The sequence below is a fragment of the Halichoerus grypus genome, chromosome 9 (assembly GCF_964656455.1).
Source record: "Halichoerus grypus chromosome 9, mHalGry1.hap1.1, whole genome shotgun sequence".
Taxonomy (NCBI): domain Eukaryota; kingdom Metazoa; phylum Chordata; class Mammalia; order Carnivora; family Phocidae; genus Halichoerus; species Halichoerus grypus.
The window spans coordinates 29,544,328-29,572,060 of record NC_135720.1 but is presented as its reverse complement, the minus strand read 5'-3'; the positions used below and the strand labels follow the sequence as shown (position 1 = coordinate 29,572,060).

The 27,733-nt window shown below is 40.4% G+C and overlaps 1 protein-coding gene and 1 long non-coding RNA gene across 16 annotated transcripts in view; one reads left to right on the top strand and one right to left on the bottom strand.

Moving 5' to 3' along the window:
* Positions 1-27,733, bottom strand: part of LOC118539105 (uncharacterized) — a 74,566-nt gene that overhangs the window by 12,574 nt on the left and 34,259 nt on the right. The window contains exons 2-5 of one of the 2 annotated variants that reach the window (XR_004918969.2): positions 8,261-8,461; positions 7,988-8,138; positions 5,637-5,703; positions 1,693-1,931 (exon numbers count right to left, since the gene is read on the bottom strand). This is a non-coding gene — a long non-coding RNA (uncharacterized LOC118539105). The remainder of the gene's footprint in view (positions 1-1,692; positions 1,932-5,636; positions 5,704-7,987; positions 8,139-8,260; positions 8,462-27,733) is intronic. The other variant, XR_013441108.1, reaches the window with a different exon arrangement.
* Positions 1,825-26,168, top strand: LOC118539103 (uncharacterized). Of its 14 annotated transcripts, none has more exons than XR_013441098.1 (7): positions 1,825-1,942; positions 2,414-2,469; positions 18,391-18,546; positions 21,823-21,921; positions 22,218-22,435; positions 22,920-23,270; positions 25,389-26,099. XR_013441098.1 is itself a non-coding variant. In XM_078054705.1 (6 exons), exons 4-6 carry the CDS (start codon positions 22,284-22,286, stop codon positions 25,480-25,482), a joined length of 324 nt encoding a protein of 107 aa, XP_077910831.1. In that variant the 5' UTR covers positions 2,123-2,262; positions 2,414-2,469; positions 21,823-21,921; positions 22,218-22,283; the 3' UTR covers positions 25,483-26,168. The 14 variants fall into 14 exon arrangements, 1 of the variants encoding a protein (XP_077910831.1); XR_013441103.1 differs by having other exon boundaries at positions 1,845-1,859; XR_013441100.1 differs by lacking the exon at positions 1,825-1,942 and adding an exon at positions 2,123-2,262 and having other exon boundaries at positions 25,389-26,168.

The window sequence follows — 27,733 nt, the reverse complement described above, 5'->3', positions numbered from 1 at the left end:
TCGAACTAGAAATTAACTTGAGTTGAAGAAAAATTGTTATATGTCTTCTTTATCAAAGTTGGGGACTCATATCAGTTACAGGCATGTTTATACATTTCTATACAGATAATTAAAATACAAATTGTTAAGAGTGATCACCAAGGGGCAAGAGACTATACAGCTGTAAGGGGAAGGAGAAAGTATTAGTTTTACTTTAGATACTTCTGTAATGTCTAAATAGTTCAAATTAGTAGATATTATTTTTGTAAGTTAATCAACTGAAATAGCATGAAATGCAAAGAAAAAAACAGAAAGTTCAAAATTATTTTGTAGTAAATTATAAAAGACTCAAAATGTTTATTTTGGGCAAATTATCAGTATTCTATACTTGGATTTACTAATTTATAAAATGAGGGGATTGAGTTAAGTAATTTATATAATCCCTTCTCTGGGATTCTCATAAGGCAGTGAGTGTCCTGTTCTTGAAAATGTACAACAGATATGGTAGAAAAGAGTCATATTTGTGAAGGATTTTGGATAAGTAAGAAGCTTCTAAGTTAATGTTCTAGAGATAAGGACTACAGGAACCATAGTGGAAAACCAGACCTGTTCTAAGAAACAGGGTTTTGACTGTCAATCTCAGCCCTGCCAATTCTTTCCTGCATGACTTTGGGGGCCAGACAGTCTAAACACTTTGGGTTTAAACTCTTTAAACCTCTCTAAAGCAGTTTCCAAACCTGTCTGTACCTTAGAATAAGTCAGAGATTTTTTAAAAAATACACATGCCATACACCCAGTAGAATGTGTATATATGTTACCAAAAGCCATGTACAAGAATGTTCATGGTGGCCCTGTTGGTAGTAACTCAAAACTAGAAAAATTCAAATGTCCTTCAAGAATAGAACAAATAAAGAAAAGGATACGATAAAGCAGGGGTCAGCAAACTTTTTTTTCTGTAAAGTGCGAGATAGCAAACATTTCAGCTTTGACAATTACACAGTCTCTGTTGCAACTAAACTCCGCCATTGTGGCGTGAAAGCAGCTGTAGACAATACAGCAACAAATTAGCCTGGCAGTGCTTTATTTACAAAACAGGACATTGACTCCCCCACCTCCCCTTACTACGTAGCAATGAAAACAAACTATATGCAATAACATAGATGAATTTCACAAACACACTGTGGAGTAAGAGAAGCCAGATACAAGAGAACACACACTGTGATTCCATTTATATAAATTTCGAAAATAGGCAAAAGTAAGCTATGATGTTAGAAGTCAGAATATAGTGGTTATCTTGGGAGAGCGGTGACTAGGATGCGTGGTGACCTAGAAGGGATTGTCTTCTGGACCGGAATGCTCTACTACTGAATTTGAGACTGTGTTCCCTTGGTGAAAATTAGTTGAACTGTATGCTTACGGGATTTGCATTTCTTTTCTGATAAAAGCTTTATTTCAGTGACAAGTTTGCCTAAAAGTGGATCTTTCAGGGTCTCACTGTAGGAGTCTGGGATAGTTGGGTGGGGGTGTGGCCTGAGGATCCGTCCTAATCCAGCCTTGAAAAGGTAAGTGACCTGGGCAAGGTTACTTTATTGGCGGAGCTGACAGAGCGAGCTTACAGTGTGGGGCACGGGGTGAGTCCGTTCCGCAGAAAGCAGGACACAGCACCTGTTCCTGAGAACGGACTGGTCATTAGCTAAAGGAAGCCAAGCTTACATTCCAGACTTCAACGGAGAGTGATATTTGCGCGATCACCTGGATATTCTCATTGGCCTCCACCAATGGGCAGCACCCAGTTCGGAGCTTCGCAGATTTGCAGAATTGCTGGGAATCTGCCAGAAGGCTTTCAGAACTCAGCATGAGCACAGCAAGCGGCTTTCAAGGTGGATGGTCTCTGCGTTCTTTCCAGCTCCTCGTGGCTCTCATACGGGCATCGCGGTAGAGCAGACAACAGCCTGAAGTTTTGGTACAAACAGATACAACCTCACATTCTGGTTTCACAACTCAACAGAGAATTACTGAATTTTACTCGATCCTAATTTTTCTCCTTTGTAAAAGAGGCATAAAATCATCCTCTCCACCCCTGTAACAGGCAAAGGTTTTTCTTCCTCTTTTTTTAATTCAGTATTCACTGAGCCAGCATTGATGTGCCAAGCACTATTAAGCCTTTTGCAAGGATTATCTCACTTAATCCTTGTCAGTGAGGAAGGTTCATTTATGATGTTATTTTATACATGAAGAAACTAGGAACTCGAGAACATAAGTGACCTGTCCAAAGTCACACAGGTAACAGGAGGTAGAACCAATTTCCCACTGAGGGATTCTCACCAGGAGCCCTGCCCTTAACCACAGCGACAATGCCTGGCAGCTATCACTGTATCTGGCCCATGGATGCGATCTCATAGGTGTTAATTCTGAATTTCCTCTTTCCTCAAAGAGCTATGAATGGGAGCTGAGGCCTCGCAGTCAGAAAATCTGGATTCCAGCCGCTTGGTAAGTCACTTTTATTTCCTTACCAGTATAATGAAGACATTGGACTAAGGAATTCTGAGAGGTTTCTTGCAGGCTGAATGAATTTGTACTCTATGCTCCAAACAGAAAATGACTTTAAAATGTTTTCATCCTAAATTTTATGATAATTTTGCATTTGCCTCCATAGTCTGAATTTGTTTGGATGTTTTAAAAGTAGCTACTAAATGATTTACTAGCGAAACCTCTCTCCACCACACACACATCCACCTACAGTCACCTGACCCCATGCTACAGCTCCTGTTTGTTCCTTTCCTCCCGACATACCTCACGCGTGGTTGCATATTCCACAAGGGCACACTGGAAGGGGCACCCTTGGCTTGGTTTGAAAAGCAGAGGGTTTTTTTTTTTTATTTTTTTCAGGCCTCTGTATCTGTACCCTTTTATTGATCTATGCAATGTGGAAGCTTCTGACACAGAAGCTCTTCCCAGACCCGAGACCCTAAAACGCATCTATAACTGAACAAGTGATTCTCCCTAAAACAAATCAATGCATTTTTCACATCTTCCCAATTTGGCAGATAATGCTGGATTTTCGACAAATTGAAAAGCGGTGGTGGTCATGTAGTTTGTGGTGATAGTGCTGATAAAATAGAACCTCATTTCTATATGGGATGGTTTCTTAGAGAAGCCAAGTTGAAACTTATGCATCAGGTTTGAGAAACATTGAACCAACAAGTAGAGGGCAGGAAATGGTAAATTTACAGGATAAACTAAGAATTGTTTTCATATCACTTATTTCCCTGCATTTGCCTACATCTAAAACTCAATTAATATTTAAGGGAGAATGAGTTTTGTGCAAGACACTTACAGAAATGAAAACTGAAGTAATTTGAATAATAAGTCAATATTTTCCTCTTCACACAGGACGAGCAGAGTTTTGTTATAACATTTAAAATAACGGGCGCCTGGGTGGCTCAGTTGGTTAAGCGACTGCCTTCGGCTCAGGTCATGATCCTGGAGTCCCTGGATCGAGTCCCGCATCGGGCTCCCTGCTCGGCAGGGAGTCTGCTTCTCCCTCTGACCCTCCCCCTCTCATGTGCTTGCTCTCTCTCATTCTCTCTCTCTCAAATAAAAAAAAAAATAAATAAATAAAATAAAATAAAATAAAATAAAATAAGTTGTAATATATGGGCTGTACCTAGCAGCAATACATTTGAAAAAGCATACCGTAAAACCACTGTGAATGCTGGAGAGCAAAATGAACAATAGAGCTGAAAGATTTAACATTCCAGTAATAAGAGTTTGGAATTCCCAGACACAGAAAAGTTGTCATTTTTATTGTTTTGCTTAGTTTGGTTTTATTCCAGGAAGTGAGGAGACACTAAGCTAGACAGCAGAGATGACAAGTCATGATGTGCACACTTCCTGTGAGACAGGAAACGCGCTCAGACCCTGCAAACGACTCTGCTTTCAGTGCCTCCATATGCTTCTTTGTGGGTAAGGCTATGCATTGTGTCCAGATGAGACAGAGAGAAAAATGCAATGGGACAATATGCCTCCAAAGGAAATTGCTCTTATAGCACCAAGGGATCAATAAAGACGCTTACCATGGGGTTAATAAAGAGATATTCAGTATAAATGGTAAGGCTATTGTAGCTTCACAAAGGAATGCATAATATAATTTTTTTAGTTCCCAAATGGTAATGATTTCACACACATGCACACACACGGGCACGCGCACACACACACACCTACCTATACGTATATACACATATGTGATTGGTTTTCAAGTGATTACAGATTTTTTAAAAAATTGATCACTAAAACTCAGTTATCAGTAATGAGTAAATTTTGAATTTGTGTTTCTGAGCTATTACCCATTTTGGCCATGTAAACCTTGTAAATTAATAACCCAAATTATAATGTAAATTATAATCCAAATAATAATGTAAATTAATAATCTTTCTTCATCATTTTGACACCGATTCATACTGTTTTTTAATTTGCCTATCTGGAAATGCCATGAAAATTTCTTCTTAAAAACTGCAATTGGGGGCGCCTGGGTGGCTCAGTTGGTTAAGCCACTGCCTTCGGCTCAGGTCATGGTCCTGGAGTCCAGGGATCGAGTCCCGCATCGGGCTCCCTGCTCAGCGGGGAGTCTGCTTCTCCCTCTGACCCTCCCCCTTCTCATGCTCTCTCTCTCTATCTCATTCTCTCTCTCAAATAAATAAATAAAATTAAAAAAAAAAAAACAAAACTGGAATTGGCTTTAGTTGAGCTATCAGATTCCATCCAGTGCCCCAAAGGTATGCTCCTATTGCTACAAAAAAGAAAAAAAAACAAATATATGTGTACGTATATATACATATGTAACGCATTTTTATTTTATTAAATCATGCTAGCTGAAACTTGCAAATTTATAGTAACATGAGCACAGAATTATGGTAAAACTCTTTCTTCCTCAAAATATTTCTGATGAAATTATAACAATATTATTTCAAGTCAAGCCCAAGAACTGCAATAGAATGGTATGTTTTAGCCTATTTGCTATACAGAAGGTTTTTATTGCAAAAATCCCATCTTTCTTTAGTTTCATTTTTCAGGTATATATTTGGCCACTGGTTAAGGGGATGGAAAGTCGGCCCCCATCATTTGAAAAGAGAATTGAGGTGTTGACAGGGCCATGCTCCTTCCAAAGCCTCTAGTGGAGGATCCTTCCTCGCCTCTCCCAGGTTCTGGTACCCCCAGGCATTCCTTGGCTTGTAGGAGCGAAACTCTAATCTCCGCCTCTGTGTTTACATAACCATTTTCTCCATGTGTCTATGTTTTCATAGCATGTTCTCTGTGTGTTTGTCTCTCTCTTCTTAGAAGACAGTTGTCTTTTGGGATTAAGGGCCCACCCTACTCCATATGACCTCATCTTAACTAATTGCATCTGTAACAACTTTTATTCCAAATAATGTCAACCTGAGGTGTTGGGGTTAGGATGTCAACCCACCTTTGGGAGGGGAATACAATTCAACCTGCAACATCTGCTTTAATAGGTACTTTAGATGCTGGGATTACACCATGGATAAAACAAAGTGCATGCCCTTTGAGTGCAAGGAGATTGACATTAAACAAACAAAACCCAAGAATATCAGTTGGTGATGAGTGCTACATAGATAATTATACAATAGGGCACCTACTTGGATTGATTGGTCAGAAAGATGACTCCAGGGCGACCTTTAAGCTGAGCTCCCCACAGGAAGGAAGCTGCCATGCAAAGATGGAGAAACAAGGATTATAAGCAAAGGAAAGCCATGCTCCCAGGGGGGAAAGAAGCTGTTCCTGTCCCACTGCTCACAGCAAAGTCTGTCAGCACAAATGGTTTTCTTTCTTTCAGTGAATTTATGTATTCCTTCAAAAATGATCTACCTACGTTTGGGCTTCTGGTAGGTAGTTTTCTATTCAGTTTTGGATGGATGGACCAGCAATCCTAGCAATGGGACTTTTCATGCTCTGAAAAAAAGGTATTCACCTTCAGTTTGAAGATGGCGTAATTTTTATGGGCTATGAGGCTATTTGTATAGGTTGACAATTACTTTCCAAATATAACTGGAATATCATTGCGAAGAGTTATAGAAAATAGGGAAAGTATTAGTGGATAGGTAAGTCCTTCTCATGACTCCTTAAAAGATGTCAGATCTGATTTGCATCCGTGCATTCATAAAAGACATTGCTATCATTTATCAGACAATCATCCTTAAATTTATCTTTAAATTAGACAGAAGTAATGTAGAAATCACTATTTTAGTGAAATATGGCTATATTTCACAAAAGCCACGTTTTTCTAAAAACCGCCTTTCCCTCTTTAAATTCTGGGAGGTTCTGTAGTATAGGGCATAGTGATCAAAAGCTGGGCTCCAAGTTGTTTCCTCTTGAGGAAAATGAAAACGCTGTATGACAATGAAAAACTGCAGAGAAGATTTAAGGGCCAAAATCTTTTGCACCTTTTCTATGTCAATTTTGGGTTTGCATTTTTAATATTCCTAGGAAGATTCACAGTAAAAATAGGGCACTTTTTAAATCTCTGTTGTTTGCAGACATAAGCATATTTTACTCACTGAATTATTAACTTTTCCATATGCCTGTCAATTTTTAGAAAACGGCCAAGAACTTGTAAAATCACATGTCAGAATCTGCGATTCAAAGAGAGAACAAATGCACCCAGCGCCCAGAATAACCTCCGAACTGACCCAATTGAGTCTCGAATAAGGCACTTTCTAAGGACATGGTTGCTTCCCCTAACTTTCCTTGAATTTCCTCAAGCAAAATTTCACAAGGGCCAAGGCCTTTCTTCAGATACTCAAAAATTTAAAACTGCTCATCTTTTCATCGATTTTTTTTTTTGGAGTGGTGGGAGAGTAGGAATATCATGCTACAAATCCCCAAAAATTATTCAAATAAAGAAAAACTTTCCTATGAAATGAACATTTCAAGAAACTTCTAGCAACCTGACTCTTTTCCATTGAGTTATATCTCAAATAATTGCATTAGAAGAAAAACATTAGAAGATTGAACAGAAAGTGAAGTCTACTCTACCCTTTTAGGTCATTCTGGACTAACCTAAACAAACTGGATCAGCATTCATTCATTTGTGGGATGACAAAAGCTAGTCCTCATGGTTTCCCCACCCCTTACCACCCCTACCTGTGGTTTCTGGAGGCATTTGACTCAAGCCTGGGGCATCCTGTGTCCTAGCCCGGGGAACAGGCACCATGAGGTCTGCAGCTACTACCAGGACAGTGTGATCTAGTGTGACCTACCAGGACAGTGGCCTACCAGGACAGTGTGATCTAGTGTGATCTTCCTCCAGAAAGGAGGTCAATTTGTATTTAGTTGGGTTTTCTGTTGCTTCTTAAAGTCCCACAGTGACAATTTTCAGAGGTCTGAGTGAAATGCTATCTCCCATAACAAATGAGTTATGAATATTTTATTAATACTAGCTGATCAGATAATTAAAGGAGACTGGTAAGGTCAAAGCTCACATATAAATAAGCTGTTCAGAGTCCATTGCTTGTGGTTGCTGAGAATTATGATTTATTCTATGGCTTATTCCAGGGAAAGGATATGGGTATGAATATGTTTCCAGTGGTAGGAAGATGGGAGGCCAAAACATAGAGGACCCTTTTCCTAAGACAACTGTAGGAAAGTTACCACTTTTCTCTTCTCTTTTTATATCACAATCAAAAAGACACCTCATTTCTTTGGTTCTAGAAGTGCATTACAGAAACAGGTACGAGAGAGCCTGTTGGCTCTTTGGTGGTAGTTTTTCCTTTTGGGCCTCTCAAATTTCATACATGAGCAATTAATGAAGACTTAGTGTGTGTAGAAAAAAAAAATTTTACCCTTGAGGTAATTTGTAGCTTCAAGGAGCAAAGAAAAAAAAATGTCAGCAAAGGAAAGGAAATAGCGACTTACTCAGGGTCGAAACAAACGCAATCTGCTGTTTTAGGAGGAACGACTTGTTGATACAAGTGAAGGAGGGCTTTTTCACCTGAGAACTACACCATCTTGGCAACATTTTTAAGGGAACCAGGCTGTGGTGAGGTGTGTTCCTCCTGGAACCTTTCATTACACCACTCTGACTTGCTCCCCAAGGCTACCTGGGCATGTCAATTCTAGTGAGTTCTATGCATCAATAGGAACTGAGAATATAGAAAAGAAAAAAAATTCATACATGTGGGTTATTTCAGAAAAGCAGAGAAGAGAAGGAGGGAGGTTATGAGTCTTAGAGAAAACACTAATACTATGTATGAGTCACATATACCTGAAGTTTCCATAAGTGTTGCAGATTCAATTTATGTAGTGAAGCACACATCTTCTTTCTTTGTTTACTCTTTCAAATTCTCCTCTTGATTCTCCCTCCCACTTGGCAATTTCTTCTGCCAGATTTCAAAGCCGTGATTTTAAAGCGGGCTGCTCTGCTCTAGGCAGATTGGTTTGGTCATGATGGTTTCCTAGACAAGGACTACACCAAGTGGAGTAGCAATTAAGATATTTCCAGTGTAAGCAATACCGTAGTGAAGAAGACTGACTGGAGTGAATGGGCCCCAGCTTCTTGAATATGGAACTCTACTTGGTTCAGATTAACCAAGTAGATATTATCTCTTTACTGCATTTGACCCTGGAAGGTCCCATAAGTATAGTTCAGAGAAAGCTAAGCCTAGTAACAAACATTCCCATCATAATCCAAGTGAGTCAGTTGCAGAGCCTGGGGGATGGGAGGCAGTGGGGAGGAAGACTCTGCTTTACATAGACATTCTGAAATTCAGGCTCTTTCCACCTTGAGGAGGGGTCAGGAAACTACAGTCCACAGGTCAAATCCAGCTCAATTCTGGAAGCTAAGAAAGATTTTTACATTTTTTAAGGGTTGTAGAAGCATCAGCAACAGAGACCTTAGATACCTGAGAAGCCTTAAGATATTTATCTGACCCATTACACAACAAGTTTGCTGACTCCTGATAGGAGTCTGCAATTCCCCAGAACGCTGAAAGTGCTTCCCTGGGACTGCGCTAAGCAATCACTAATGAGAGAAGAAATCGGGCCGGGCGTGGAGCATTCTGTGGGACTGTTAGAGCCAGGCCAGGCAAGGCAGATGCTCCTGCTGTCTGCATTTCTTTGGGCAGAACACCATCACCTGGTGGCAGCTACCTGCAAGGGAGGGTAGGAACTGCCGCCCAGCTCCGTGCCCAGGAGGGAAAGGAATCCGGTTAGTGAAAATGCAGGTGTTAGAAGGCACACAGGTTAATTGCTAGAAGAATTAAATAGGCAGTTGTTAAAGAGTTCAGGAAAAGGCCAGAACACTTCAGATTGAGGCTATGAGGTTATCACGGTGGTTTCCCAGAAGAGGTCAAACTAGGATCAATCGTCAAGAGAGTGGAAAATGTAGGTAACTGGAATGAGATCACCAAAAGCACGAAGACGGAAAATGTAGGCTTGCCTAGGGAACCCTATTTAACACGGAAAGAGGCCCATGGGGAAGTTCTGAAGAATATTCTTAGAAAGACTGGATTCAGCTAGTAAAAGGCCCTGAGTGGTCAGGCCGTGGCAGGCCATAGGTATGGATGCCAACTTTTAAAAATCATTTGACCATGGCATTTTTTTTCCCCTGATTTTTATTTTATTTGTTTATTTTGTCCTCTATGGCAGCATCGTCTCTGAGTCTGGAAACTCTGCATCTTGAGGTTCTTCATTGCTGTCTCCAGGCAAAGGCTATCTCCAGAAGATAGGAATGTTAGAATTTCAAGAGGTGAAATGAAATGATAATAATGGACCCATCTCTTTTGAAAAAAATCAAATTTGTAAATCATACATTTGTGAGAGTTTATGAGAACATTTATACTCAGTTTAAAGAACAATAATAAAACAGACACTCAGGCACCCAGCACCAGCATAAGTAATAAGAGAACATTGTCCCACACATGACGTAACCCCACACAGGTTCCCCTTGATCACGTGTCCCTCTCTCACTCCTTCCTTCCAAGAAACAATAATCCTGAATTTTATGTTAGCTGTTCCTTGCTATTCTTTATAGTTTCACTACCTATGCATGAATTCTTATATTGTTTAATTTTACCTACTTTTGACCTTCATATAGATGGAATCATATTATTATAGATGGAATCATGTTGTCTTCTGACTTGTTTTTGCTCAATATTATGTTTTTTGAGATTCGTGCAAGTTGCTGCTACTTGTAGCTAATAGTTAATTTATTTATAGACTATCTACTCTCTGTTATCCATTCTATTCTTAAGGGCCCTTCCTTTTTCTTTTTAAATTGGAAAAAAATTTAAATTTTTGTTTCTTTTTAAATTGGAGAAAATTTAAAATTTTGTGTCTTCCAAAGAAAACACTAAAATGAACACAAAACAAAACATAACAAAAACAAGAAATAAGAGGGAAGTGAGGGATGCGTTGCTCCTTGTAGAACATTTGAGAAGCCTGATGCATCTCTCCTTGGAACTCCTTGTTCTGTGGAGTTTGACTTATCATGTTAAACTTGATTTGCTGTGACATTTATCTGTACTCTTTTTGGTGGTTTGTTTATTTTAAATCACCACCAGTTTTTGCATGTGATTGAAAGTCTCTAGCTGCCTTAAAGACTGCCCTTCTCCCCTCGTCCTCCTCTGACCAGTTAAGAACATTGAAGGCCCTTTTGTACTAACAGGTGTCAGATTACATTTCAGGACATTTTTCACACAGACCTTCTTGAGAGAATTTCCTTGCATACCCCAGGATGCTGACAACACGTGGCTTAGTTTTCCTAATCCAGTTCTTTTGGACACAATATAAGTCTGATCGTGGTAATTCTGTGTTATTCATCTTCATTGGACTTTTGTTCTTGAGTTTATTAATGGTGCGATTTCATAAATGAAATAAGCCATTGTCTCCTTTGTGTCTTGGGCCCGGCTGAGAGAATGTTTCTAAGTTTCAGCTGATGCGTGCATTCCTCCATCCACCCAAGACAGCACCACGGGAACAGCCACTGAGCAGGGAGCCCGATGGGGGGCTCCATCCCAGGGCCCTGAGATCATGACCTGAGCCGAAGGCAGATGCTTAACTGACTGAGCCACCCAGACATCCCTGAGAGGAGGAATGTTTTACTTCTCAAACATTCCTGTAAGTTTCTTTTCCTTTTTGTTGTATATTTCATGGACAGGTTTCAATTCTGAATAATTAGGTGTGTTTGCCTCATGAGAACCACCTGAGTTGCAAAAACTCATTTTTAAACTTCTCTGCTTAAAGAGATCAGTTCCATAAATTATACATCTGTTACTTGATATGTATTTTCCAAAAGGTAGTCCCAAAGCCGTCCCACGTTAATACTCATTTTCACATTAAAGGTAGAAGAAGCCTGGGAGCTTTATTTTCTAGGGACTTTTCCCCCCTCTTTTTAGTTCCTTTTTTTTTTTTTTTTTTTTTTTTGCCTAGGGGAAAATACTCTTCTTTCGAAAATCGTGTTTATTCCTGATGAGAAGCTTTATTTCTATCTTCAGAAACATCATTTTAGATTTGTATAATCAGTTCGGCAAACTGCTTCTTAAAATGATAAATAACTATCAAATTAAACTTGCAATTAAAATTTACTAAAAATATAGGTTGCTGTAATTTTGTTGGTGATAGAAGTACAGAAGTAGAAATGATTAATGATGATTACTAATTATGCAGCTGTGTTCAGAGCATAGAAGTCTACAGAACCATGGGTTTAACGCTAAATAAGGGCTTCATCCTAGGAGAAACCTTTGTAGACAGCATCTAAATGCAGCTCATTTCTAGTCAGTACTTAAACACCCCCAGCTCCTCCTATGGCTGAGCTTCACAAAGAACACCAGAAAAATAGAATGCGGGGATGACCATCTTGGCTCTCTTTTCTTTTGTTGTTGCTTTTTTGTTGACTATTAGATTTGAGCTTAAAATAACGCCATCAATGTGAGAAATTATCAGGTATTAATAATCGTGAAGCAAGGATCATCTTGTTAAAACTCTGACTTCTCTCTTTCCTAAATCTTGGATAATCTGTCTGGTATTTCATATGAAAAATGGCTTATTGATGGGGCTAATGGAAATCAACTACAGAATAAAATCACTAAATGTTTAAATTATAGACCAATGAGCCAGGTTTGATCACTTTAGCTGTAACTTTAAAATAAGGAAACCTACAAATTAGGTTTTTAAAAAAATGTTTTTTAACCATATGCTTTTTTTTGATTAGCACAAAAATCACATTTTCCCTTTTCTATTTTTTACTGCTGCAGAAAAATCATTATTTTAGGAAACACAATTTTACAAATAAAACAATAGTGATCTATAAAGGTTATATGAAATTGGGGACACCTAGGTGGCTCAGTCAGTGAAGTATCCAACTCGTGATTTCAGCTCAGGTCATGATCTCATGGGTCATGAGATCGAGTCCTGCATCGGGCTCCATGCTCAATGCAGAGTCAGCTTGAGATTCTCTCTCTCCCTCTGCCCCTCCTCCCATGTGTGTGCACGCATGCACGTGCAAGCTCTCTCTCTCTCAAATAAATAAATTATCTTTTTTAAAAAGGTGATATGAAATTGTAAAATCTCAAACCTAGTTCTCTTATATCCTGGTAATGTGTTACTTTCAGTACCCAATATATGAGCAAACAAAATTAAATTTAAAAAAGGGAGAGAGAGAAAGAAATGGGGAAAGAAAAAGGAGAGAGGAAGACAAAAAGAGAGAAAAAGAGGGAGAGAGAAAAGAACCAGAAGAAATAGAAGAAGATGTTTTTGCTTTTATGAATGGGAAACAGGATCCGGGCAAGGGAAGATAATGAAAATAGCGGTAGGGAAAAAAGAATATGGAAAGATGGAAACAGTTGTCCCCTCTTAAGCATAGCTACTGAGACACCACACTGGGGCTGCAAATTTGCAGGTATGTAACCAGACTGTTGAATCAGGATGATGCATGGACCTGTCCTTCAGAGGTGGCTTGGGGTGATGAAATAGTTTGAAAAAAAGAAAAAAGGTAGATGCCTCTGTTGGAATCTACTTCCACCTCTGAAGTGCAGAGTGACCTTGGTCATGTTACATAACTTGTTTACTCTTCTTTCTTCCTGTGAGAAATGGTGACAGAGTATCCATCCACCCTACCCACCTCACAGGGTTCTCTGAAGACCCCATGAGATCATTTTTGTGTAAAAGCTCTTTGAAAGCTATAAAGCACCAAAGTAACATATAACATTTGACCACAAGTAAACTGCATGCCCTTCCTGGGCCTGGCAGTCCCAAGTCAAACACAAAAGGATATGGAGGAGATGGGTCACTCCATTTTTAAGAAAAAATGCAGCTTATCCGTAGCCAAATGTTTACAACCACCTTTGAGATTATCTGAGTGCATAATATTAAGCAACAAGGCATAAGCAATTTTATTTTAGTCTCATAATCATAAAAATCTACAGACTTTTTTTGACAAAGTGGTTCAACAAAGAGGTGTTGGGGGAAGGAAGCACTCTCAAGCCACCTGGGTCATTTGGTTCCCCATTTCAAAGCCCTGTGAGAAGTCTGCAGGGAGCAAACTCAAGAGGGGCCTGCGTCTGCCTTCTCTGCCTTGTCCTGAGTGACACAGAGCAAACCGCAGAGCTGGAGAAACAGCATCAGCCCAGAGAGAAACGTGCCTAACAGCTCTCCTGTGACAACCAGCCAAGTGCCTCCTGTCAGAACCATCCAGTTAGTGGTGGCGGAGACACGGGGTTCGGACAAGGACGGATGGACCCAGGAGCAGAACTGTTGATACACGGCCTCTTGCTTTGACCGTAGCTCAAACTTCTGGGGTTCCAGAAAGGAAATAGACATTTGGAAACAGATTTGACGAAAGGTTTTTCCCCTTCAACTGCTCAGGATGTGGTGCTGAGTTTTGGAGGATTTAAAAAAAAAAAGAAGAAGAATTTATTGCTTATTCTCTCAGGGCCCTTAGGGCTTATCAAAAGTTTTATCACATTTTTCTAAAATACAGCCTTAACCCAAAAGCTTTGTTTGCACAAGGGTGTGTCCGGTCCATGGGTGGAGAATTTCCATAATTCTTTCCATTCTGTACTCTGTCCCTCCCTCCTTTGTCCAGTTGTTCGGGGTCTCTGTCCGTTCTGATCCTAACATGCTTTCATTGTAAGGGTCAACTTTCTTTGAGATTTTAAAGCTTCAAGGACCAAAATGGTGGTGGGGGGGGGAATCAGAATTCTTTTGGGATAGGACCAAATATTTGCTAAATGTCTATATAAAGAGCAAATGTGACTCTTTTCTTACTTCGTCAAACATTCAATTGTATTTGTTAAGTAATTATTCAGCCAATACTATGTCAAAGACACCAAATACCATTTTTTTAAATCCTTCAACTCAGCAAATTAGCCGGGATGACCAATTTTGTCACTACGAAGGTAACATTGTTTGTGCACTTAAGTATCTTTCCCACTTGTGGTCCTTCCCGACTCCTATGTCGGACACAGGGGTTGACAGTTATCGTGTGATGGGAATTGTGTTTACACCAACGAGTATCTTCCTCAAGAAGTCATGAATTGGCTTGAGATAAGGAAGGGCGATTTGAAAACCTTCTTTCCCTTTGTCTCGTTTGTACTTTATCTTCCTTTAGCTCTTCTCTGTTGTGAATTGTGTCCTGTTAAGTCCCTGCAAACCTGCCATGTTGCATCCACTCGCACATACACACTCCTTCCTTGCACAGAGCAATTGTCTTACCATTTTCTAAGAGAAAATCATAGATGCCTATGGTAAGAGACAAAAGTTGATGTCAGCTCTCTCTTAGACCACAGACTTCTGAAACAAAAGAAAAAGACAGCTGTCTGTACAAAACACATGCACAGATTGGGACGGTCGATTCTCTCCTCTTCCGGGAAGAGCCCATTCTGAAACCACAATGGTCATTCACCAGCACCAGGATGACCAGTATTCCAGGCATCCGGAGAGCAAATTCTGAGGCTTTCTTTTCATTAAAATGCAAAAGCATATTACACTGTGCTGGCCTGAATCACACTTTGTAACTTAAAAGCAAATTCTAATTCTTTGTAGACGAAACATTAAAAAAAAAAAAACCCTCAAACCAAAACAAACTTTAGTCTCTCTGGAAAAGCAAGTGATAAATACATTCAAACTGTGAATATATTTTCATACTGTTAAGCATTAATTTATAATATATGTTTCTGAAAACAGCTGTCTTTTGATAATCTCCCCAGGACCAGAGCACACACAGATATTCCATGGAATCAAGGCCTTGTAGGTGAAAAGAATCATTTTGTTAGATGAATTCTTCAGGAAAGAAGATCATGCCAGGATCTTTTTTTTTTTTTATTGAATTCTCTACCTTATAATGATATACTATAACAATCTACTAGAAATTGTATTTGTGGTGACTTTGCAATGTGTCAGCTTGGCTAGGATGAACTACCTTTCTCAGAATTCCTGGTCCAGTATGTTTCTGGTTCAGGCAGGCTGTAGGAAAGATTCTTATGGAAGATGTGCAGGGCGGAAGTGAGGCAGTAGCCATGCCTTAGCTCACCCACACTGTTGCTTCCCTCACCATGCTGGGGTAAGGCAGGGGCCATCTTCCCCTGGATCCTCCTTCAGCTTCTCAGATTCCTGCACCCAGGGAGCAGGCAGCAGCAACTGCTCTAGACACAGTGATAAGGTATATTTGCATGCCTGAGGGTAGGAAACAAATCCCATAAAAACCAGGGGCCTGCAAAAGATACAAATGTAGGGATCCGAAGGGGTACGGGCACCCCGATGTTTATAGCAGCAATGTCCACAATAGCCAAACTGTGGAAAGAGCCAAGATGTCCATTGACAGATGAATGGATAAAGAAGATGTGGTATATATATACAAAGGAATATTATGCAGCCATCAAAAGGAATGAGATCTTGCCATTTGCAATGATGTGGTTGGAACTGGAGGGTGTTGTGCTGAGCAAAATAAGTCAATCAGAGAAAGACTTGTATCATATGACCTCACTGATATGAGGAATTCTTAGTCTCAGGAAACAAACTGAGGGTTGCTGGAGTGGTGGGGGGTGGGAGGGATGGGGTGGCTGGGTATAGACATTGGGGAGGGTATGTGCTATGGTGAGCGCTGTGAATTGTGCAAGACTATTGAATCACAGATCTGTACCTCTGAAACAAATAATGCAATATATGTTAAGAAAAAAAAAAGAAGAAGATAGCAGGAGGGGAAGAATGAAGGGGGGGTAATCGGAGGCGGAGACGAACCATGAGAGATGATGGACTCTGAAAAACAAACTGAGGGTTCTGGAGGGGAAGGGGGTGGGAGGATGGGTTAGCCTGGTGATGGGTATTAAAGAGGGCACGTTCTGCATGGAGCACTGGGTGTTCTGCACAAACAATGAATCATGGAACACTACATCAAAAACTAATGATGTAATGTATGGTGATTAACATAACAATAAAAAAATAAAAAAATAAAAACAGGGGCCTGCAACCTCAGTGAAATGTCTAGGGGTCCAGTCAGAGGTATGTTGAAGTACCCATTCTGACCCATTTACTGAGTGACCCAAAATCTATCAGTTATGAGTGGGACCCAGAACACAAGAAAGCTCTATAAGAAGTCCATACCACTGTGCATGCAGCTCTCCCCCTTGGACCACATAATCCAGCTAGGGTTGTTGTTTAGAGCCTTGTTCAGATTCCTATAGGGGTATCACAGTATAGATCCTTGAATTTTGGAATAAAGCCCTGCCATCTTCTGGACAACTATTCTTCCTTTATGGAATAGCTTTTGTTTTGCTACTGGGCCTTAGTAGAAATTAAATGCTTAGCTATGGGTCACCAAGTTACCATGTTTGTGACCTAAGCTGCCTATTACTAGGTATTGTCTGACCTACCAAGCCATAAAGTTGAGCATGTGCAGAAGTACTTCGTTCTCGACTGGGAGTGATATATACAAAATCAGGCTTGAGCAGAACCTGAAGGCACAAGTATGTTGCATGAGTAAGTGACCCATCTATCCACGGCTCCTACTCCTGATTGTCTTCTTTCTCTTAACCTGCACCTATGACCCCTTGGGGAGTTCCTGTGACCAGGTGATGGAGGAAGAAAAAACTCAGGCCAATGGGCACCTGGGTGGCTCAGATGGTTAAGCATCTGCCTTCGGCTCAGGTCATGATCCCAGGGTCCTGGGATTGAGTCCCACATCAGGCTCCCTGCTCAGCGGGGAGCCAGCTTCTCCCTCTGCCTCTCTCTCTCTCTCTCTTATGAATAAATAAATAAAATCTTTAAAAAAAAAAGAAAGAAAGAAAAAACTCAGGCCTAGTCTGCACATGACTCTGCACAATAGGCAGAAGCCACTTGACAGTTGACAGCTGAAAAGAAAATGTTCAAGTGAAGCATGACAGCCCCACTCTGAGATAGCCCTGAAGGACAGTGGTGAAGGGAAATACTCCCAGTGTATGAGACTTTTAACAGGCACCTGATTGTTCATTTTGCTTGGAAGGAGATGTACTTGTACTCCAGAAGTACAAGTCTATACTAATTCATGGGCCATGGCTAATATTTAGCTGGAAGTTCAGAGATTTGGAAGAATCATGATTGAAAAATTGGTGACAAAGAGATCTAGAGGAAAGATAGGTTGACAGACCTCTCCAAATGGGCATGGCATGTGATGATATCTGTGTTCTATGTGAATGCTCACCAAAGAGTAAACTCAATAGAGGAATATTTAATAATCAGGTGGATAGGATGAGCCATTCTGTGGACACCAGTCAGCCTCCTTCCCCAGCAACTCTTGTCATTGCCCAATTGGTTCATGACTGCAGTGACAATGGTAGCAAAGATGGAAGTTACACATGGACTCAGCAATACACACTTCTGTTTACCAAGGCCCATCTGGCTACAGCCACCATGCAGTGCTCGGTCTGCGAACTGCAGAAATCAACACTGAGCCCCTGACATGGCACCATTCCCAGCTACCAGCTAGTCACCTATTGGCAGGTTGGTTGCATTAGATCAGATCACTTCCGTCACAGAAAGGACATGCTTTGTTCTTACTGGAATAGACACTAACTCTGGACACAGATATGCCTTGCTTGCACACAGTGTGTCTGCCCGAGGAACTTATTTCACAACAAATGAAGTACAACAATTGGCTCATGCAGTTTATTGGTCTTACCATGTCCCCCACCAGTCAGAAGAAGCTGGCTTGATAGATTGACAGAATGGCCTTTTGAAGACTTAGTTATGGTCAGTTGTCCAGGATGCAAAGTATGCTCTAAATCATCATCCAATATATATTTCTTTTTCTCCCATGGCCAGGATTCATGGGTCTGGGAGCAAAGGGAGGTTATAGGAAAGGTTCTTCTCACTGTTATCCCTAATGATCCACTAAATTTTGCTTCCCATCCTTATGATATCAAGCTCTGCTGGTCTAGAAGTCTTAGTTCCAAAGGGAGGAATGCTCCCACTGGGGGATCCAATGATGATTCTAGTGAACTGGCAACCCCTGGACATGTTGACTCATGAATCAACAGGCAAAGAAGGGAGTGATTGAACCCAGGCTGCCTCTGCACAGAGGTAAGGGAGAGTATGTCTCTGATGTTAAAAATCTTCTGGGTTGGGCGCCTGGGTGGCTCAGTTGGTTAAGCGACTGCCTTCGGCTCAGGTCATGATCCTGGAGTCCCTGGATCGAGTCCCGCATCGGGCTCCCTGCTCGGCAGGGAGTCTGCTTCTCCCTCTGACCCTCCCCCCCCCTCATGTGCTCTCTCTCATTCTCTCTCTCTCAAATAAATAAATAAAATCTTTAAAAAAAAAAAAAAATCTTCTGGGTTATCTCTCGGTATTCTCACATCCTGTATTAAGCTACATCAACTCAATTAGCAGGACTGCTAATGGCCCAGACCCTTCAGGAATGAAGATTTGGGTCACCCCACCAGGCAAGGATCCACAACTAGCTAAGGTCTTTGTTAAAGACAAAGGGAAAGTGGAATGGATACTGGAAGAAAGTAGTTATAAATACCATCTATGACCACATAACCACTTGCAGATATAAGTACGGTAATAGTTATGAGTGTTTCTTCTTTATTATGTTATGACTATATAGTTATATATACATATTTTTGCATATATATATATATATTTAACCAGTTATTTTTTATGTTGTCCTTTCTCATCCCCTTATGATCTAACATGTGTTAATAGTAGTTAACTTAATATCTCAATATATAAGTTATAGGATAGCAAAGGAGAAGTGTGAATCAGCAGGAATCACACTAAGAATAACCATCATCCCAAGTCAAAAAAAGAACTTTGAATCCTCTTCTGGGGAAAAGTGATGTGTTTTTGGTTGGATCTGGGATAAATGTATGAGGTACAGATGCACACACACACACACACACACTCACACACACCCTAGTGTTTCTGCTTCTGTCATCGAACCCTGATTAATACTGTATTTTGGTTAAATTTTAAAAGGTTGCATTCTTTAAAAGAAAATTTTAGATATAATTGACATATAATAAACTGCACATATTTAAATTGTACATTTTGATAACTTGTAACATATACATACACCCATGACACCATTACTACACTCAAGTGAGTAAAATACTCATAACCCTCAAAATTCACTTCTTTCTCTTTCGCACTCCCCCTCCCTGCCTCTCCTTTCCCACCTCCCCAGCTAACCACTCATGTGCTTTCTTTTACTCAAGATTAGTTTTCATTTTCTAGAGTTTTATATAAATGGAATCAGACATTATATGCTCTTTTTTTGTCTGGCTTATTTTACTCAGCACAATTATTTCGAGATTCATCTATGTTGTATGTTCATTCTAAAATAGTTTAATCTAAAAGGTTAAATTCTTAATGAAGTGATTTTAAGAATAGGTCAATCACAAGCATTTAGATGCAGTGTGACTGGGCATAATTCAGAGAAACAGAAATCCAGGCAATCAGAGATGATATGCTGGGAGACTGTCCCAGTAGCAGGAGGATCGAGAGATAGCATCATCCTGTCAATCTCACTGTTAGGTGAACAGCATAAGCTTCTTTGGAAGGGGTTTTGAAAGGCTGGACTCTGCATCAACCAGAAATTTTGGCCAGTGGAGTAGGGCTGGACAGCATCATCTCCAAAGGTTGTCCAGGAGACTAGGGAGGGAATAGAATGCCCACTGAATTTTGAGTGTGGCATCTTCTGAGAAAAACATGAATGACATCCACCTGAATAAAGATGAGTCATTCTTGTTCTTACCTTTCTTCAGTACCATCAACACATGAATTCAGCAGCCCTTAGGCTCCTTTCACCTTGTTTTGCTCTAGCCCCACTTTTTCTCACAGATAAGCCAAGAGTGACAGATTGCTCCACAGGGTCCTTTAAAGCCTCCAAATATGAGTCATGGAAAGCAACATAATGTAGCAGGCATTTGACTGAAAAGCAAGAGATCTGAATTTTAACCCAGATCTGGCACTTACTTATTAGCGTGGGGCTGTGAATAAATTAGATTCTCTGAGTCTCATTTCCTCAGCTGTCAACTGAAAGAGCTGGACTATGTGATATTAAAAAGTCTCTTTATTCTACGCATCTAAGAGTGGAATAATAAAGTCCTGGATGATTAACAGGTGTGGTCATGACAAGAACCATGTAGACAAACCCCCATTTGTAACTGTAGGCACTATAGCATAACCAGCCAGCCACCTATCGTCCATCCATCCACCTATCCATCATTTATCCATCCAACAAGTATCTAGTGAACACTAATATGTTCAAGACATTGTGCTTGGCAAAGGAGATAAGAAGATGAATATGATCTAGCTCCTGTCCTCAAGATGCTCATAGTTTACTCAGAGAAAACAAATCTATACATTTGATAATTTTAATAATAAACATATTAAGAACAGAGATGGCGCTTTGGTAATGCCTTGATCCTCAGAATCTTGTACAGAATAAGAGGAGAATAGTTGTTTTTTTTTTGTTGAAGTAACTGAATACGAGCACATTTAGGGCAAAGGCCATTTCAGAAAGTACTCCATGAAGATATAAAAGGAAAAATTATAAATGTTCATCTCAAACATTGTCCCTTTAGGAAAGTCATGGTCACCCTTTTTCCTTGGCATGTCTTACTGTCAGTTATATATTTCTTGTATGTACTGGTTACTGGAACAAACCTTTAGAAAGAGGAAGAAGAAAGAGAACAAAACATAATTCTACTCTCCATATAGCGATACAGGTAACTATCAATATTCCCTATTAGAAAAGGCCCAGGGGCATCTGGGTGGCTCAGTCAGTTGGGCATCTGACTCTTGGTTTCAACTCAGGAGCCTCCTGGGATCGAGCCCCTTGTCAGGCTCCATGCTCAGTGGAGAGTCTGCTGGAGATTCTCTCCCTCTCTCCTCCCTCTGCCCCCCACTCTGCTCTCTCTCTTTCTCTCTGAAATCAATTAATCAATCAATTCATCTTAAGAAAGAAAGAAAGAAAGAAAGAAAGAAAGAAAGAAAGAGAGAGAGAGAGAGAGAGAGAGAGAAAGAAAGAAAGAAAGAAAGAAAGAAAGAAAGAAAGAAAGAAAGAAAGAAAGAAAGAAAAAGCCTAAACTGGGAAGCCATGAACTTTCTAAGCAAAGGAAACATCTCGAATTGGCCAAATTTAGTTAATTCAATTTATTAACTTGTACTCTTAAACATAAATGTGATGATGTTAAACCTGAGTTTTATCCTCATAAAACAAGTACAAATTTCTGACTTCATAACATACGCCCTAAAACGTTTGCTTCGCATCGAAGTTGTCCAGAGATGGTTTTAAGTGAATACGTTTCTGTTTTCAAAACAATTCTCCTTTATTCTCTTCTATTTTACCAGGATCAAACAGCTTTAGATGACTCGATGAAAGGAGAAGGAACAGCGTATACCAAGGAGAAACCCTGACCATCACTTCTATTTACACTGTTGAAGACACTAGTAAGTAGAAGGCATACGCATATTTTAACTTCAAAGATTTAGCTCTTCAGCAGACCTGGGTGCAGCCCGCTCCTCCAGCTGACTTCCCCAGAGCCAGCAATCTGGGTCACGTGGCTGGCTGACCCCCTCCTGTACCACCTACCTCCACTCCCTGACCTGCCATCAGATCCCACCCCAAGGAGCCAGTCATCCCCGGGAAACAATGAGCAATTCTTATAAGACACAACTGGAGCTCTGTTACTGTGGCACAGGAAGGCTTGATAAGATCTCCTAGCCACAGCATTCTTTTGTGTCAGCAGACGCAAGTGGGATGTTCCTTCTGCAGCTCTTACTGAGCAAGAGGAAGCAGCCTGTGAAGCACAATGTTCATTGAAATCGGCTTTCATCTGAGGAATCCCGTGGTGGCTCCCACTCCACGATGTGCATTCTGTCTGCAGCTGAGCTCTCCTGATGCATTTCCGTTGTTTGTTCTGAGGGGAAGGCAGCACCTTTATGAGACTCCCTCTTTTACTAGGTAAAGGGCATCACATTGTGCTGGGCAAAGCATTCTGTGTCGGGATGTCTCCAGTGAGTCTGGAGCCTAGAGGGAACATTAAAAATAAAATAGAAAACAATCCCTGCCTGCGCCGTCCTGGCTCACTGATGAAGCACTAGTTACATTGGGGGAGGAACACAAGGGCGCTCCGACGAACCTGAGGCACGCGCATGCTTTGTCTTTAGGAGCAGGAAGTATCGGTTGCTTTCGTTATTGCAGTGGGCACAATGCCACAGGCCACACAGGGTGGTACTTAACTATGGCGCTGAGTGCTATGGGCCCTATAGAACTGCCCAGAAGCAAGTTGGGCTCCGTTATCTATTGTATCTATTAAATTTCAGAGCAATTCTGACTCTCAAAGGACAAACATGGGGAGGAGGTAACCCACAGTCAAATCATAGGTAAGAAATCTCCCCATCTCATTGTCCTGGTTTTATAATTTGGCAATTCATTTTCTTTTCAGAGAAAAACATTCTGGATCCAGGAGTCTTCTGATTAATAAGAGGTCTAAATCAGTACATGGAAAAACAAGTCAACACGGGTTAGTCTATCTTTTCTTCTTGCTGGATGCCTCCTCTCATCTCTCATGGCCCTTCCTTCTCTGCTCCACCCCATCTGGACTGACCAGTCTGTAATGCAAAGGAAGATAAAAAATGAACTCTCGATGCAGATAGGAGAGTGAACACCTTATTTTCATTTCCACGGCACTTTTGACTCCGTGTATACTTTTTTCCCTCACCTCTCAAAATAAGCTGGCAAAGTTAAGAAGGCAGTGTCTATCTCGGCAGTAGAGGGACTCGGCAGAGAGAACAAGGTAAGAAACCCTCAAGCCTCATAAAAAGCTTGCATGAGTACATGAAGGAGAAGTCACGTGTGAGATTTCTGGCCCAGGCCCTCTTCATTAGGCTGGGCCCCTAGATACGAGGACAAATGATCAGTCTCCAATCTGAGCAGCAAGACTAGCTTTTCTCACCACCAGAAGCCTAAAGTCTGTGGTTTTGTGTGACAGATATATAAGGAGATAGTGACACTGGAGAACTTGAAAAACATGGATGTTGTTTCTTGGAACCCAGTGTACTTGTTCTAGTCTGAGAAAAACAGACGTCAATCTTATAAGTGATGCAGGATACAGACGAAAATGACAACCAAAGGCAATTAACTTTGTCCAGAAGGAAAGATTTGAAAAAGTCCTAAGAAGTTAAAATTCTGACTAAACCCCATGAAGAGGACCCAAAACTGTTTTCTAAAGGCTTTTCTTAGCTGAGCTGATAATAGAACTCTTGAATACCTGGAAATTTTGTGGAGTCTTCTGTTGGATATTCTTACAAAAGGATTTGCCCAAGTTTCTGGTGACTTTTCCCCTACCTCTGATATGAGTAGTTCATCTCTGATTGGAATAGGCTTCTGGAAAAGAGAATTTATATTAGGGATTAGCTTTGGATAGAAAGGACCCAAGAAACTCTCTTCTTCAATCGTCCTCTTCCCCCAACTTCGGTTATAAAATTTAAATTAAATTAAATGACAAAATAAAATGGATAACAAGTGACCAAAGCTATGTAAAGGTGATCCCGGCAACAAGTAGGAGATTCTGGGGGTCCTTCTAATTTTAAGGTCCTATGGCTTTAAAAATCCTGGAAGAATAATGCTGATGCATTTAAGTTATTTTGTTTATTTTAATTTAATTTTTTTTAAGAGAGAGAGTGTGATGGTGGGGGGAGAAAGGGGCAAAGGGAGAGGAAGAAAGAGAATCTTAAGCAGGCTCCATGCCCAGCATGCAGCCTGTTTTGAGGCTCAATCTCACAACCCTGAGACATGACCTGAGCCAAAATTAAGAGTCAGATGTTTAACTGACTGAGCCACTTAGGTACCCCAACTGATGTATATAATTTCTACACATATATTGGTGATCTCTGGGTTAGAGCCACATTAATAATATCCAGAAAAGATATCACATATTAGATTAGAATACATCTATTAAGTTCACTTTTTAGGCCAAAAAATATGTATATATGCTAAATACCTGCTGTGTGCCCAGGACTTCAGACCTTGCAGCAAATAAAAAGACACATTGCAGTGTGGTCTGAAGGCTATCATATAAACAGATGTTTTTGGTGTAATACAGTATTAGCTAAGTAGTGTGACAGCCAGGTTAACACAGGCCCTATAGTTCTTAATTCACCTTGTGAAGGAACAGGAAGGGCTTCTAGAGGGCGTAGTGCCAGAGATGGTACTTAGAGCTTGAAAAGTAATTATCTAGGTGAGGAAGATAGAGGAGAAGATTCTAGACAGGAAGACTCACATGAGGCAAGTAAGGGGGTCTGAGACATAGGGCACCTTCGAAGAACTACAAGCAGTTTGGTGTTTCTGAACTGTCTAGAGTAAGGCAGGTAAGGGCAGGGCACATCTGTGGGGGCCAGGCACAAAGTCTGTCTGTCCTGAAACTTTGAAGCTTCTGTTAGGACACAGATGAAAGAAATCAGAACGGAATTTACACCTTAGCACTTTCTGATACTAAGACTCTAGGAATTAGACAGCGTGAGGTTGGGTATCAGAGAAACTGAAAAGGCAAAACAGGTTATGGTGAAATCAAAAGATTTACTTAAAGGTCATGAAAGGCCACTAGAGTTGAAGGTGGGGATAAAACATGATTGACATCTTGCTCAGTTGGTTATGGCCTCTTAGGAGAATTTTATTTATTTATTTATTTATTTATTTATTTATTTATACTTTTTATTTGAGAGAGAGAGAGAGAATCCCAAAGACTCCCTACTCAGTGTGGAGCCCAATGGTGGGCTCCATCTCATAACCCTAAGATCACAACCTGAGCCAAAATCAAGATCGGATGCTCAACTGACTGAGCCACCCAGGTGTCCCTCCTAGGAGAATTTTAAAGAGCATTAGCAATGTGACTCTCTCTATTTTTTGCCTTTAGCAGCAACCAACAGGATATCTACAAAGGCCTGGATCCTGACTGCAATGCTGTGCACCTAAGAATAAATGAAAATGAAATCGGAACAGAAGAATAAAGGGCAAGGGAGAGAATCAAACTCCGCAGGATATGTGTAAAATGCTTTTAGTGACCTCAAATTATGGGATTAAAAATGGAATGAAAAGGAAATGGTTTTGAAAGTAAATGATTGAACGCAAGCATTTGAACTTGCTCTCTAGGAAGTAACAATAGCAAACCTCACTTAAGCTTCTGTGTATTTAGAAAATCAGAAACAAGGAGAAATACTGGGACCATTCTTTGGTTGGGGAGCCATTAGAAACTACTATTACTAAGATAATTCCCGAAAAGACAAGAAAGACCTCCATTAAAACAATAAAGAGGAGAGTCCACAGGGCCTCTGGAAGCAAGGGGCTTGAGTTGTTAGCGTCTCACCTCCCCTTCTTTTGTCCCAAACTCCATCCCTTACCTACTGGGGAAGGTCAAAACCCAAATAACTCTAGAGCCATGAGGGCCAGCTGTATCATTAGCAGGGCCCAGAAGAAAATGAAAATGTAGAACCTCTTATTCAAAAAGCAGAAAATAGCATGCTACTAGAGGTATTAAAATGAACACTTTTCCCTTTCTTCCAGTCTTTCTCTTGACTTGTCATCGTGTCTTTTTTATTTTTACTTACTGCATTATAAATAAAGAAAAAAATAAAAATTTAAATTATTAGCATGAATTTTACCATTCATTTTTATATTGATACATTCTAGTCTTAAATATAAAGTCCTTTAACTTGTATGTAGAATCATCAAAATCACACAATTTGCATTTTATAGCTCATACATTGCATATGTATTTTATTCCTATCAGAAGGGCAGAAATGCTGCAGAATACTAACTCAACTGTTTTTATTTCCACTTCCTATGCAAGTACATTCTATTAACACTACCTTCAACTTACAGATGGGTAAAGAAAGACTAACAGAAAAGGTAACCATGGATCACTCTCTTTCCTTTGGATCATGATTTCTAGCATATGTGATTGGCTAATACAGGGAAGTAACATGAGTAAGGAAAGATATGACAGAGTTCCTTAGTTGTTTTGTGTTTCTTAGAACTCCATTATCTTCTATCTGCTTATGAAGCAAGTTCCCTTTCAAAAAGAAAAAGGGGCCTCTCAGGGTTGTCGGACTGCCCTTTCCCCACTTAGTTATAAACCTAATAATATTGCCTTGATTTGCTTCACGTTACAGTGAACTCCTGTGCATCATGGGTCCACCTGAGTGCTGTGCTCAGGGGTCACTGTGACCATTATATGAGAATGGGGCAACAAGGAATCACAGCCATCATGCACATCATATGTATCTTATCTGTTCAAATACGTGTTCGTTCCATTGCCCTATTTCACTTCACTTAAAAGCATGAGTTCAAGGATAAAATTATTAAGAATCTTAAGATGGCAGTAATGTGGTTTTGGAATATAGGTGAGGTTTGGTGGGGTGAGGTCCGGAGCCGACGACCAAGAAAGAATTCTTGAGACGTCTTTGGTGCAAAATGGTGGTTTTATTCAAGCACAGGCACAGGACCTGTGGACAGAAAAAGCTACTGCACAGGGGTTGTGAGGAATGACTGATTATATACTTGGGAGTTGGGGGAAGTAAAGAAAAGGGAGGTTTCAAAAGGATTTTCATATGTTAAAGAAGACTCACAGGATACTGGAGCCCTTGCCATTGTCAAGTTAAAGGTTGTTTTTCCCTCTAGCAATGCATTAACATTAAGATAGTTGGATGCTTCCTGGAAGAATGTCACACAAATCCCATCCGGGATTGTTGGGGGCGGGGAGGTTGCGGGTGTCAGCTTGTGCTTTGTCCTCAGCTAGCCTTCTGCTCCCTCATCAGCAGTAGCAGTGCGGAAAGCAAGCCTGAGGCCCTCCGCTGGGCCCCTATAGACTTGTGTGCTCATGAAGCCAGCCCCGGGAGCAATGGACTAATATTCCTAACTGTTGTCTAAAGAAACTGCTTCTTCCCAATAATTGTGTCTTAATTTGACTACAAAGCTATTTCAGAAAGCCTTCTGGGATTAGCAAAGCCTTCCCCGATTTATAACTCAGCCTCATAGAAACAAGGCAATAAGACTAATAACAGTGCAATTTATAACTCAACCTCATAGAAGCTAAGGCAGTAAGACTAACCAATGGCAGGGAACCGCACCTGGAGAAATCATTTAGCTGCCTGAGTCAAAGACTTTTTATTATATTAAAAATGAAGATTGAATTGATTTGACCTAACATCCTAATGACTATTATGAATTTTAACCTCACTCACTCAAGATCCTATAACAGTG